Source organism: Phascolarctos cinereus, unplaced genomic scaffold (genome assembly GCF_003287225.1).
Source record: "Phascolarctos cinereus isolate Bilbo 61053 unplaced genomic scaffold, phaCin_HiC Scaffold_4;HRSCAF=312, whole genome shotgun sequence".
Lineage (NCBI taxonomy): Eukaryota > Metazoa > Chordata > Mammalia > Diprotodontia > Phascolarctidae > Phascolarctos > Phascolarctos cinereus.
The window spans coordinates 509,258,545-509,273,820 of NW_027555847.1; the positions used below are offsets into that span (position 1 = coordinate 509,258,545).

Here is a 15,276-nt window from a genome sequence, read left to right on the forward strand (position 1 = left end):
AGATTTCTGCCTGTAGAGGTTTCACTCTAAAACTTCAGACAAAACCCGTGTATAATAAGATATATACATGTATATGTTAGTTAAAAAATAAGGCCACCAACATTTCTCTCTGTGCCATATTGGGCTCCAAATGCCCAATAGTTGGGACAGAGTCTTCTGGTGAAGAGAAGTTGGTAAGGAGAAATGTTAGATGAGGCAAAATACCACTGATCAAATAAATAAGCCCAATTTATACACATCCTTTCTCAGGAGGAGGAAGCATTTGTTTCTGCAAATCTTTCAGACTTATGATACAAATCATAGTAAAATCAGCCACAAAACTAACTCTTCTCTTGTCTAGCTCATTGGAACCTTGGATTGACTGAAATGAATATTTCTCTTTAATTCTTTAGTACATTGATTTGTGGTACATTTGAGAGTGCCAAGTGGACGACTTAGTATGACAATCAGGAATCTCAGACTTTTCAGGCTGACAAAAACCATCATCTACACAAATCATAAGTAACAGGTTTTTGTAACACCTGCCATTTATCATTGGCTATTAACAAAAGTTGCTTCTTACTCCTAATAACCTGGAAACAATGTCATAAGAAATTAATCCTTTTGCAGAAGGAAAATCAGTCTAGCCATGTTGCATGTCTTTGTCATTGGCTATCAGGGGCTTTTCAAAGCACTGTGCACATTAAAAAAAAAAAACAAACAGAAAGCAAATGTGTTGTGTGTTTTTGCATGTTACCTCTTATTTAAATATGATGTAAAATACAGCACAAGACACAACAGTTTCTTCTAAAGTTGGCAAAAAACTGTATTATCGGAGGAACAAAGAGAAAAACAACGCCTGCTACCAAGATATATGTATCTTATACCAAGGGTTAATATTACCTTATTGATCTACATTCATTACCATATTGTAACCCCAAGGAATCAACTATACCATATTACATACAGAAAACTTCTGGCTTTGGTTTATCCTAGTTTCTTTTCAACTTGGCTAAAATGTATTTAGGATACTGGATTTAGAGATCAATAACAATAAATTCTCACATTAATTGCTTCCAAAGAGGTCTTTCCCACATATTTTTGATCTTTGAGTTATTCCTGAGCCTTTCAGAATCCCTAGTCTCCCATAGGATTTAGCTATTATCATAAGGGAAAAAATATGTGGACCACGTATGGACAGGACCTTGGACAGAGCTAACAGAGCATTAGACTGAGAATCCTCAAATTTCATTTACTGAGTACTGACTCCATATTCAAACCTAGTTCATAACCAGTAAGCTTGTTTTTTATTAAGTGGGGAAGGAGGAGATTATGTCTTTATCAAGATTGTTATAGAAAGGTCTCAGGGAACAGTCCACATAAACCAAAGGACAAATATATTCAAGAACCATGACATGCACTTGCTGGGTTATAAAGGCAATTTAAGAGTAGAGAAGAATATTTTTACTAATTCAGCTAAAGGCTTTGAAAAAAAGCTGAGAAACATCATTTTTAGTCAAAGTCATTATCAGAACTGTTCAACACTTATGAATTTCCCAGTAAGTAGCTTCTAACACAATTAGTCCAATTCAAATTGCCCTAAAATGAGGTGTGTATGTGTGGTGGCAGGGGATTAAGAGGGAGAGAGAAGGATAACTGGGCAAAGATCAGAATTTCCTACAATAAGATACTTTAAATTGCTATAGTTTATACCTGCAATGAAAACAAAATCCTTGGTTCATGCTTTACATAAAGAATTCTTAAACAATCTTTTACAATACCTTATCTAGGGAGGCAAAAAAAATTAATACAGAAGAGAACACTCTTCCAGGATATTTAATCATATAGCAAAAGAACAGTAAGCTTTGAGCTTCCTGCCCTGGAAAGCTGGCTGGTCCCGCTTCTATTCCCTAGCACAGATAATGTCCTCTAATGACACTTTACTAGCTCATCTGTGTCAATTAAATATTATCTAAAAGTCCCTGTGGAGATACTGATTTAAAACTATCTGATGTTTTCTTACCAACTTGTTTTCTTACCGTCTATACACACATTAAGTTGCTAGCTACTTTAGCCTGACTAACCCATTAGTTTCAGCAGAAACAAAAATGAAAAAGACAATACCCACAACAACACATTAACACAATATGCAAAGGAACAGAAGAGTTTAGCCCAGACCTGGTCATTCCTTCCATTTCTGGAAACGTGAACACAAACCGAAGAGACCCACTCAGCCTTAAAAAGGTCGATCATTTTCCTCTCTTAAAATTTCATCTCTAACAGAGTGCTTTCTCTCCTTCTGTCTCCTTGCTTGCTTTCTCTTTTCCCCTCTCTCTCCTTTTCCCCTCCTCTCTCTACTTCTACCGGAGAGCATTTGTTTTTCTTTCCTGCTTCTGCTGTGGATGAACGCAAACTCCACAATTTGAGGTGATTTTTTTTTAAGACTAACAGTTGGGAATCTAAAATCCTGCTATTCTGAATGGCTTCACATGCCAGTTGCTAGAAACACAGCACTTACATAAAAAGTCATGAAGAGAAAGAGTCCTGCGATTTTTAAGCAAAAAAGCTAATATCTTAAAAGAACCATCCTTTTCTCCTTTGGTCCTATTTCTATTTACCTTTAGACTCCACAATTAGCACTTACCCTGAGATGTGCCATAAATGCTCTATTCCAAATGTATAAAAGCCAACCACATCTCATCTGAGAATTAAACAGTTTTAATGTCTTCAAATCCATGTCCCTGCTCCAGCCCCTGACAGAGACAGTCACTGGCAGCAGTACAACAATTCTGAACACCAGACATCTGATTCTTGACATTTAAAAATAACAATATTGGTAAAAAAGAGGAGCCTTTTTAAAATTAACTGCAAACAGCTTGTGAGTGAGGACATATTGCCAATTGTATGTGTTAATCGGAACATGGATGATTTCAACCTTGCAATATTGGGTTTCTGAACTGATGCCATAGAGGAACCATAATACCTATGGAACTGATCAGTTTCCTGTATAGTCACAGTAACAACATCATGCAATTGGTTTACTAGAAATTCATCTAGCAGTTGTACAAAGGAATAAATCCTGGCAAGTGAAGTAAAAATCGAATAGTTTTTTTTATTGGTCTGAGGGAGTTTGTATCAGTGTTTATGTGTGTATATCTTATAGATAGACAACTAGGTCCCAATTAGTGTGAATAATGAATCTCTTGAAGTGGTCACATGTATTCAAATTCACACTTTAAAAAGTTATAATTATGTAAAATTTTGGGTTCCAGCCCAGTGGAAAAATGTGGGGCAAATTCGAATAATTCAACTACTTCATGGGACTCATTATTTGTACTAAGTGGGATTCAGGCATATGCACGTGAAAAAGTAAAACAGAAAGAGAAAATGAACAAATTTATTCATTATTTGTATGATTTAGTTATATGTGTTTGTTTCAATGACCAAAGCTAAATATTAGTTCTCTTATATGGTGCTCTACAGAGGTTTGTCCACATTGCATTGTTGTGTTTATCTCCCTAGTGTGAAATGCAAAACTTGTGAAAAAAAAAAGATGCTTGTGAAATCTCAACCTGGTCTCAACTAACGATAATAGTTAACATTTATAGACCACTTTAAGATTTGCAAAGAGCTTTGTATATGTGAATAGAGTGATAGACTTGGAGTCAGGAAGACTTGTTCGAGTGCTACCTTAAACACTAGCTGTGTGATTCTGCACAAGTCACTAAATCTCTCTAAGCTTCAATTTCTTCATTTATAACTTGGGAGAACTCCCCCCCCAAAAAAAAAATTCAAAAAACCCTGTTTCGGAGAATTGTTGTGAAGACCTACTGAGATAATTAATGTATAGTGTTTTGTACATGTTAAAAGCACCATCAGTCAATCAAATCAACAAGCATTTATTAATCTCCTACTATGCGTTAGACACTGTGCTAGTTCGCAAGTACACAAATAGAAAGAATGAAATACAGCCTACTATAAATGTTATTATGGCTGCACACATACACCAGTTAATTTTTGTACATAAAGGAATGGAGGAAGGGAATCAAAGAAGGAGAAAATTATACTATGGTAATCTGTTTTTGGTTTCTTTCTTTCTTTCTTTCTTTCTTTCTTTCTTTCTTTCTTTCTTTCTTTCTTTCTTTCTTTCTTTCTGCTAGACAATGGGGTTAAGTGACTTGCCTAGGGTCACACAGCGAGTAAGTGTAATGTGTCTGAGACCAGATTTGAACTCAGGTCCTCCTGAATCCAGGGCCAGTGTTCTATCCACTGCACCACCTAGCTGCCCCCATTATTAATTTTTTTTGATACAACTCTCTGATGTAGGGATATGTGGGTATTTGTGAACCAGTGAAAACTAGTTCAACTAGTACAGCCTCAGCCTCCCCCAGGATGCATATATGCTGAGGCTAATTAAGCCAGAGATTGGGCAATATGTCTCTCTTTCCTCCCCCACACCCCCACCCCAATCCCTTCCCCTAACCTCTTACTGGATAATGCAGAGTTAAGTTCTCTGCCTCCCTGCCCCTCATTCCTCTCTTTCTATTAGGTAAGTCAGGAAATACCCTCATTTCACTGGTCCTGACTATACTACTATCTTCCCCCATTGATGGTAGGGCAGGATCCCATTAATGCCAACTGACTCTTTGCCTAAATCTCTATGTAAGTTTGACCAGAGTGCAAAAATTGTCGCAAGATTCCACAACTGGCACCACCCCACTCTGTCCCACCCTTGGCCAAGGGCAATGGGGGCCACTTGCCAAGATTGCTCCCTGTTGGCATCTATTCTCCACCTTACTTTGTGATCAGTAATTAACTCTTTTTAAACAGCTGTTTTTGTGCAGCACTGGTGCTCTTCATCTGAACAATCCTGCTTTATAGTATATTATTTCCATTTCACAGATGAGTAAACTGAGAGGCTTAGAAAGGTTAGATGACTTGCTTTGAGTTAAACAGCTAGTAAGTGTCAGAAGCTAGATTTAAACCCAGATATCTTGCCTGGCTTCAAGTCCAGGCTATTTTTATTATGCTACACTGCCTCTCTATTTAATAATGACTGTTAGTAATTAATTGGTAATCTATATAGTACATATTAACTAAAACAAACTACAGCCAGAAACTTTTTTAGATCCCCTTTCAATATTGTGGGGCTGGGTTTTAGCGTGGAATTGGTATAGGAGATTGGTGGCTACGGGTTAAAATACCCTTATATATGCCTTGAAATGTCATAGATAGAGCCAGAATTGTCATTGTACCCTTGGGAGAATTCCTGAGGGTGTGTCAAATTTCCTTCCTTCCTTGAAATGGAGACCTATTGCTTTCACTGAGGAGAACTCTTATCCTCCTCCTTACTAGGTAAACACATAGAGCTCAGGAACCCATTCTTCAACCTTTTGGCTGGAGAATAACACAAAAGAGCTGCTAGAAATCACTTTACTTTCCATTTATTTCACTTAAAAGCCTATCACATCACCTGGAATTCTGAAATATGTTACTAATCAAAATATTTGATCCCTTCAAGAATTATGAAGGTGGGACAGAATTACAGTGTGTACTTCTTTTTTTTTTTTTTGCAAATGGTTGGGTGTTTTTACTTTCTATTCAGGTTTGGTTGCTCCCCAAAATGGAATATGATTATTAACATGTTTAATGCCTTTTAATAATTTCAGAATATATATATATATATATATATATATAGATAGATAGATAGATAGATAGATAGATAGATAGATAGATAGATATGACATGCTTAAATGAAGGCAAAAAATTTGAAAATGGAAAGTGGAAACTGGAAAAGTTTTGAAAATTTCAAATCTTCATAGCATGAGGTTTCTTTTTATAACACTGAAATGCAGAATCTTATACCGACTCAAATTTCTCATTTATGTACAAACATTTCTCCTAAAGCTATATCTCCTCCTACTCCCCCACCCCAAGTTATTTTCATTCTAAAGTGAAAGAAGGGGAGAGGGAGAAGGATACATGAAGTTATGGAGGTATAAACCTACCCACAAAGGCAGAACTCAAATCCACTTCCAATCTTTCATTATCCTATTAGACTTTTCCATCTATCCTTTCACTTATTTACTAAAGCATAGATACTTATTCAAAGTTACATAGCAGGCATAGGTAAAATTACTTGTTATTTATGCATCTTAATGTTTCTGCCATCTTTTTTTTCTGTCAAAAATTTTTATCTAGATCACTAACTTCAGGGGTGAGCCTGACTTTAAATTCTTTAATTTAATTGTATAGGGAAAGAGTCTGACATCATATTTAATGGTTATCCTTATGTTACATAGAATGATTTGTGGCAACTGTTTTAGCCACCTTATTAGGGTAACTATGTCCTACCAGAAGGGGGAATCCTTCCCCCTTGCCTTTCCTTCATCTCTACTCCCTCCAGATGCCATGTCTTGGGGTAGGAGTGTAGGGGTAGGGATGGGAATATTTAAATGGGCATTCACTTTGCTTGGATGAACTGAAAGTCAATGACGAAGTTCCTTCTAGTGAAGTGGAAGACCTTTCGACCTTACCATCTGCCCTTCGCTGATGCTACACCTTTCATTTCCTTAGAAACTGCCATCTTACCTGATGATATAACCCAGGGGTAGGGAACTTTCAGTCTCAATGCCACATGTGGCCTTCTAGGTCCTCAAGTGTGGTCCTCTGACTGAATCCAAACTTCACAGAACAAATCCCCTTGATAAAAGGATTTATCCTATGAAACTTGGACTCAGTCAAAAGGCCACACCCAAGGATATAATATTATAACCTCAGGACCCTTGGGCCTTGCCGTATGTATCTTAGCTGCTCATTTTGGACTTCCAGATCACTCCATTTGCCACACAGCTCTGTTTTCTTATATATGTCGTCTCTCCCAATTAGAGTGTGAGTTCCTTTAGAACAGAGACCATTTTGCCTTTTCTATTTGTATACGAGCACTTTGCATGTAGCTAAATGGTTAATAAATGCTTCATTGATTCATTGATCTTTGCCACTTCCCCTGAACTTCAGAAAGATAGGTCATAATGTTTTCATAATGTGGTCCTAAGGTACTGCTGACTGCCCCTCTGCACGACCTTTCTCTGGGGCATTTACTCTTGGCTACCATGGAAGCTTTCCAAAGCAGAGATGGTGCCTGCAGGTGGGCCATGATTTCAAAGCAGAAAAGAGCAGTCAGGGAGAACTCCACAAAAAGGCACATTTTTCTTGCTTCTTCTTTCACAATAGGAGTGTGAAGACAGGAGAGAGGAATATATAAAAGCATAAAAATGAAGTAAATGCAAAGGCTAGCCATATGGAGGGATGGGCCTGTGGCAAATCCCAGTCTGCATGTACACAAGTACTTGCACACTCTCCCTGCACTCCTGTCTTCCTTTCTTCATACTCCAATTTATGAAATTTGTTAAAAATAAATAACAAGGGTATTAGGTCAGGGAAAAGCAGCAGGAGACCTTGGATAGTGGTTGGGAAGGCACTATCCACTTTCAATGCATGTGAGTGTTTTGTATATTGACATTTATATATGCTGTATATTTACTTTTATCGTGTTTTGTTCTATTGATGCTGCCTTCTTAGAGCTTGACCATGTTGAATTTCTGTGCCTGTGATTGTTTGGTCTCTGCACTAGGAAGTCCTCCCATGTAAGCAAAGATCATAGGATTATAGCATTAAGGCTGGAGGGGACCACAGATCTCCTCATTTTAGATGGAAACATCTAAAATGTCAGAGAAGTTGAGATGGAGCCTGGGTTCCAATCCAGGACCTTTAAATCCCGATCTCATGTTCTTTCTGCTGTGCTGTTCTTCCTCAGGTTAGGAATGGTTGGCTCAGTTCTCCATGTACTCAGTGTGGCTCTGATAAATACAGAACTACTAATAAAGCACCTCTACACCTAACAGTTCTCTGTAGAGTTTTACCACATATAGCTCTCATTGAATTTCAAAGTGCTAAATCTTGCATTAACAAAAGGTAGATTTCAGACGTTTTTTTCCTCTATCCCATCTTTTAGGAAAGGAGAAAAGCAAAATATTAATAATGACATCTCACATTTATATAGACTCACACTTTTCAGAGTTCACTATCTTTCTTATCTCTTTTGATTTCCATAACAACTGACACAGACACATCAGCTATATTTTCCTAATTTGACCTGATGAGGAAACTAAGATACATAGATGTTAAGTAATATTCCCTGGGTCACATAATTAGTTAACAACAGGGCCAAGAGTAGAATCTATTTCTCTCCATTTAGTCCCATGTTCTTTCCACTATCACACCATAGTAATATTGAAGACAGAGTACCACCGTGATTAAATGAGTGTTTCTAAACAGCAGTCATTCCACAAAGACTTTACCTGAAGATATTGGCAGGATCGTTCCTGTTGACAGGTTTCTGACTTCACCAAGGCCTGGTCCACATTAACTGAAGCTTTCTGGTAAACTTCACGGGCCCTGCTCACTGTCAAGGTTGAGGACCAGGCACTCTTCTTCAGGAGTGGGGCATCCAGGTTGACGGGAAGATTTGCACAGGTAGAACATTTGACATCATTATTACTCCTGGAGGCCTTGACTGCATGTTCATTGATTGTATTGTAGGCTTCCATGAAATACTGTGAGGCAGAGCGGTCTGGGCACCGGCCCATTGTCATCACTGCTGAGGGGGCATGATAGAGGCAGACATCACCATCCAAGTTGTCATCAGAGCTCCACCAACCTGAGGCATTTGAACGGGCTTTGGGTTCTGGCCGTCTTTCTTTGCTCTTACTTCTCTTGCCATACCTCATCGTCTGTGTGTCATCTGGGCTGGCTTTGCCTCCATTGATGCTACCCTTGGACGGTCCCTCCAGAGAATGAGACTTGGTAAAGAGCTTCTGGACAGAGTGGACCAGGTGACGAATCCTTCCTGGGCTGTCACTACGGTGTTCCACAGCAGTTCTCTTGTACTGCAAGGTGTGGTAACCGTCTCTGTTGAGGGGGAGCTGCCTTTCAAATTGATCCAGGAGGTTGGGAGGAAGGCGATTTGCCTTGTTAGCTAGGGTGCGGGGAACCAGAGCACATTCCTCCTTCAACTCTTGCTGGGAGTTGTAATGCCTCCTAGGAAAGGTACTGCTGGCCAGGGGGTCATTGAAGGGGACCACACACTCAGCTTGGAAGGAGTTCCTCTGAGTATAGTAAGGGTGGTCAGCAGGGTGAGGCTCCACTGGGCTTAACAAGTATGGCTTCCTGTCTGTGTGATGGGATAGAGAGTCACAGGCAGAATCACAGGTCACTCCGTGATGGTGACTACGGCTGCCAGATAACCCTTTCATCGCTGATGTAAAGTGACTGCCAATGTCATCTACACCATGTGGCTATGTTCCAGACAGGTCTCTGGGAAAGGCCTAGAAAAATAAAGAACAAGAATGATGAGCTATTTAAACTGCTCTTAGTAAACAGTCATTTCTTATCTTAAATGTGCTTTCTGTATCTTCAATCTCTTGTGGTAATTATTGTCTAATAGTGTTAATAATAGCTCATATTCATATAGTATTTTGGGACTTGCAAAGCACTTTGCCCACTTTATCTCATTTCATAAATGTGGAACAAAGACACATTTCTTTCCATCAACTGGCTATAGCTTAAATTCCCTGTTAAGAAAGTTTTTAGCCTCTTAGCAGGTAAGAGTTGACTCTAGAACTTTGGGTGAAGATCATAGGCATGGAAATCATTAGTTTTTGAAAACCTGTGAGGGTCATGAAGAGTCAGACATGACTGAAAATGCCTCAACAACAACAACAACAACAACAACAACAACAATATTATTGTCATATTATTTACAAGTGATCTGGATGCATTCCTTCTTCCTCCCAACTACTTTTTATTACTGAGGATATCATAATCTGGCTCCAGCCTTACTTTAGGGTTTTAGTGTAAATTACAGATCTTCACTCACTTTACTTTCTATTTAGACTAGTCTGCTCACTGTTTCCCATATACAAGATTCCATTTTTTTGGGTCTTTATACCTTTTCACAGTTATCCCCATCTCTGAAATGAAATGAATTTCCTCCTGACCTCTGCCTCATTACCTAGCTGTGTTCAAAGTTCATTTTAAGTGTCTTCTCCTATAGGAAGTCTATCCTGATTACTTCTAGTGGCTTGTATCCTTTCTAAGAAATTATTTTATATGTATTTTCCATCTATCTATGTATATATCCATCCATCCATCCATCTATCTATCTATCTATCTATCTATCTATCTATCTATCTATCTATCTATCTATCTATCTATCTATCTATCTATCTTCCCTTCTATCTGATCTACCTTCCTATCTATCTGATGTTTTCTCTGATAAAATTTACACTACTTGAAAGTAAGTACTGTTTCATTTTTGTCTTTGCATGTCCAGTACCTAGCACAGTAGCTATCAATGCACGTTACATATATATGCATATACATATACGTACTATATATGTCAATACACGTTACACATACATATATATACACACAGTGCAGTCAGTACTTAATAAATGCTTGTTGAAATAAATTGATGTCTCTTTTTGACATCTGCTCAGGAGATAAGACACTTTAATATAAATGAAGTCAATTATACTATACTTATATAGGAAGGACAGAATATTGCCATCATGGTCCTTTAGGCTTCCATGATCACAGCTATATGCACACTTTATCCTATGTTATCCATGATGCCAGAAGGAAGAAAAAGTTAATGGGATGCTAAATTAAATCCATAGATAATCCACAAACATGATTTCAGACTCAGTGAATCAAGAACTTCCTTTCACTAAATCTTTTCAATAGCTTAGGGAGCAAAAACTAAATTGGCTGATTTTAATTAGACATCCTCTCCTTCTCTGCCTGCCCTTTGAGCTTAAGAGCTGTGCTCAGATGGTAGTAGAAATATAGGTTGTGCAGAGAAGGAATCACAGAAGACATGAATAATCCAATAATAATAATAACAATAGTAGCTTTTTTTGCAAAGGCATCTTATATATGTTTTGTTATTTGTTCCTCACAACCATGTGGAGTAGGTATTATTGTCTCTATTTTGCAAGAGAGAAAACAGACTGAATTAATGACTTGCCCAAAGTTATATAACTAGTAAGTATCTGAGGCAAGATTTGAACTCAAGTCTTCCTGAATCCAAGTCCAGTGTTCTCCCTACCTTGCTACCTAGCTGCCTGAATAATTAACCTTTAGGAAATAGCGGGAAAAAAACCCAAACAAAAAAAACTCATGAAAATATTGTTATACAGTTCACACCTGCCTTTTCAATACTCAACAAGGCACAGTTGGTATTTAAGCATGACCCAATTCATATTTTCTTTTGACTCTTTAACAAACTATCTGTCCTTTAGTAGCTGACAGAGTTCCAATGGATTGCCTGGCTTGTCATACTTCTGTAGCAGCTTCCTACAATGCAAATTATTTTCTCTTTGAGATGTCTTGTAAAGCTAACAACACTTTCCAAAATTCCATTTTGGGATATTCAAATGAGAGGAGATCAGTGGTTTAATCAAATAAGGGCCTAGCCTAAAGCAGAAGGACAATATAGGGAGGTTGAGTCTTGTCAACTACCCGGGATGTCCAGATCTGAAAGCTTTATAGGATGTTTTAAGCTTGGCCAACGTTTTTGTAACTACATCCTTTCTTTCTGATGGTGAAACAACGTCCTGGGAGAAGTAAGAAATTTGAGTACTTGGGGGAGCTGCTAGGTTGTGGAAAGTACACTGGATTTGGAGATGGAAGAACTGGGTTCACATTTCAGCTCTTTGACTTGTCACCTGTGTGACCTTGGGCAAATCAAAGAACCTTCCTGGGCATCAATTTCTTCACTCATAAAATAAGATCTCTAAAGTTTCCTGAAATTTCAAAGTCCTATAATTTAGTTAACTCACAAAACAAATGTTTTTCCCCTAATGAGTGTTCATATAAGGTCCCTGGCAACAAGAAATAGTCCTGGAGTAAGGATGAGTTCTGCTGGTTCCTTCCCTCCATAACTGCCTTGTGTTCACTTTGTCTATATTCTGTGTGTGTGTGTGTGTGTGTGTGTGTGTGTGTGTGTGTGTGTGTGTGTATGTATATGTAGGTGTGTATATACACACACACACACACACACACACACACACACTGCTATCTCCCCCATTCAAAGGTAAGCTCTTTAGTCTTTGTGCTCTCAGTGCTTAGATCAGTGCCTGTCCCATATAGCAAGTGGTTTGTAAAGGCTTGTCCATTGCTTCATTCACTGGTTGATTGGAGAGGAAAGGGCCAAATACAAAGAAGGATGGATTGAAGACAAGTGTGTTGATTCAATTCAATGAGCTTGCATTAGGAGCCTATTATAAGCAGGAGGCACTATGCTTGGCACTATTGGTAAACAAAGACAAAACCAAAACAAGATAGTACCAGTCTTCAAAGAGCTTACATTCTACTGGAAGAATAAAACATCCACAGTATTCCAAACTGTCTCATCTCTCCTAAAGCCTCCTATGGCATACTCTACCATCACTCTCTTAACTAAGGACCTTGTTGCACAGAGAAAATTGAGGTCATTTACTAAAAGTTTTCCTTTCTCCCTTCCTTTTAATCTCACATTACCCAAACATCTTCTTCCAATATCTCCTCTCCAGTCTCAAGATAAGAGATGAGTCTTCTCTTTGCCAAGGTCAATGCTTCTTTGTGTACCCTCGATCCCATCTTTTCCTGTTTTCTCTAAACTTTTACCTCCACAATTACCTCCACTCTCTTATCTTCAGTCTCTCCTGATGTACTCATTGGCTGTTTCCCTGCTGTGTACAAACATTCCCACATCTCCTTGACCTAAAAAGAATTCTCATTTGGTCCTTCCATCCCTACTAGCCATCATTCTATACTTCTGTCCTTTTTGAGTTATCTCCTTGAGACAGTAGGTGTCTCTACTTCCTGTTCTTTCACTCTTTTCTAAACTCTCTGCCATCTGGCTTCTAATCTCTTCATTCAGATGAAAGTCTTAGAAGTTACCAGCATCTGCAAATCAGATGGCCTTTTTTTCGGTCTTCATCCTTTTTGATTTCTCTTTAGCAGCTGGTACTGCTGATGATCTTCATGCCCTGGATACTCACCCTTCACAAGATTTTTCACTAGATTTTCATGACTGCTCTCTCCTGACTATCCTCCTATTCATCTCCTATCTTCTTCTCAGTCTACTTTGCTGGACATTTATCTCTGTCACACTCACTAAACATGGGTGCCCCCTCAAGGCTATTTTGAGCCTTTGCTTTTTCTTCTCAATTGGTGATTTCAACAATGACATTATAATTATATAATTATAATTTCTATGCTGATAGATCTGTATCTCTAGCTACCTATACTTATAGTCCTAACTTTCCTCATGGGTTCTAGTCCTAAAAGACCAGATGTCTTTTAGAAATCTTGAATGGATGTCCTGTAGACATCTCAACCTCAACCTGTCCCCAAACCCCTCATTATCTCCATTCTTTTTCCTCATCCTCACCCCAATCCTCTCTTCTTTCCAACTTCCCTATTACCACTGATGGCACTCCCATCTCTCAGTAATCCAGACTCATTATTTTGGTGCTTTTTTCCTTCTTCTTTAGAACTAGAAGGTACCTTATAAAATGTGTAGGCTAACCCTATTTATTTATTTAAAAAAAATCCCTTTCTGTGACTTGTAAAACAGCTTCTTCAAGACCTATTTTCCCAGAACTATTCTTAAAGCTGGAATATACATTAGAATACACTCTTCACTCTCACTTACCCCAAATGTCCCCTCTATCACCAAATCTTGTTTCAGCAGCATTTCTGTCTCTATTCATACAGCTACCACTATAGTTCAGACCCTCATCACTTCTACAAAGTGATTTTTTATTAAAATGTAGGTGTACCCATGCTATCCCTTTGCTCAGGAAACCTCAGTGGCTCCTTATTATCTCTAAAATTAAATATAACCTCCTCTAATGCTCTCCACAATGTGGCTCCTTCCTCCCTTTCCAGTCTTCTTATACATTAATTCCCACCATGTACTCTATGATCCAGCTAGACTAGACTGGCCTACTTCCTCCTCTGTTTTTTGTACCTTTGCTCTGGTTGCTTCCCATTCCTGGAACTCACCATAGTTTTGGTTCTTAGTTTCCGTCATGTCTTTCAAGTCTTGGCTGAAATTCTATCTTCTACATGTGGCCTTTCTAGGTGCCTCTCCCTCCTCCTCCTCCTCCCCCCTCCCCCCAGGCTGCCAGTGACTTCCTGTATGAGATTAGTTTCCAGCTAATCTGAATAGAGGGTGTCCCCATTAACTGTGCTAACTTGTATGTACCTGGTTATCTATATTTTGCCTCCCCTGTGTTGCCCCCCCAACCCATTAGAATGTGAATTCAGGGACTGCTTATCACCCATTTTTTTATATCTCCAGAGCTTTGCATAGTACCTTACATAGTAAGCTCTTAATAGTATAACTAATGACAGTTAGCATAACATGTTGACAGATAAGTATATTACAAAGAAAACTTGGAATGGAAGGAGTACTATAACTAGATGGATCAGGAAATGCTTCATGGAGGTTTAACCTTAGTTGTACCTGGAAGGAAGACAAAAATTCTGAGAAGGGAAAATGAACAGGTTGTCTGAGGACACAGAGGGGAAAGATGGGATATTGAGAGTTTGGGGAATCATTAGCAGTATAATTTGTGAAGGGGAACAGTATGAAATAAGATGAGAGTGGTGAGTGGGAGCAGAAGAACTTAAATAGAATTAGAAGACCTTAAATACGAGACTAAAGAATTTTATCTTATTCTTTATGCAATGGTGAACCCTTACAGGATGGGGTGGAGACAAACTTGTTGATTCAATTCAATGAATATGTGTTAGGGGCCTACTATAATCAGGGGATGTAGGGAAATATAATGGTGAGAACAGGACCTTAGGAAAACTATTTTAGAAACTATTGTTGTTGTTCAGTTGTTTTTCAGTTACATCTAACTCTCTGCAACCTATTTGGAGTTTTCTTGGCAGCAGTGCTGAAGTGGTTTGCCATTTCCTTCTCCAGCTCATCTTATAGATGAGGGAACTGAAGCAAACAGGGTTGTGACTTGCCCAGAGTCACACAGCTAGTAAGCGTCTAAGGCCATATTTGAACTCAGGAAGATGAGTCTTCTGGATTCCAGGCCTGGAGCTCTATCTACTGTGCCACCTAGCTGGACCCCGTAGGGAAGATATATGGGAAAAGAGAGAGACTAGAAGTAGGTAGGTGAATTAGGTGGCTCCTATGGTAAAAAAAAAAAGTGATAAGGGCCCAAA

The 15,276-nt window shown here is 38.6% G+C and overlaps 1 protein-coding gene across 9 annotated transcripts in view; it reads right to left on the reverse strand.

Moving 5' to 3' along the window:
* Window positions 1-15,276, reverse strand: part of DLGAP1 (DLG associated protein 1) — a 1,123,488-nt gene that overhangs the window by 406,946 nt on the left and 701,266 nt on the right. For 4 of the 9 annotated variants that reach the window (XM_078153489.1, XM_078153491.1, XM_078153488.1 and 1 more), the window contains exon 4: window positions 8,340-9,365. In XM_078153489.1, the coding sequence (XP_078009615.1) occupies window positions 8,340-9,293 (954 nt within the window). In that variant the 5' untranslated portion in view covers window positions 9,294-9,365. Of the gene's footprint in view, window positions 1-2,157; window positions 2,355-2,623; window positions 2,734-8,339; window positions 9,366-15,276 lie in introns of those variants that run through there. The other 5 variants (XM_020970669.2, XM_020970670.2, XM_020970667.2 and 2 more) reach the window with 2 other exon arrangements.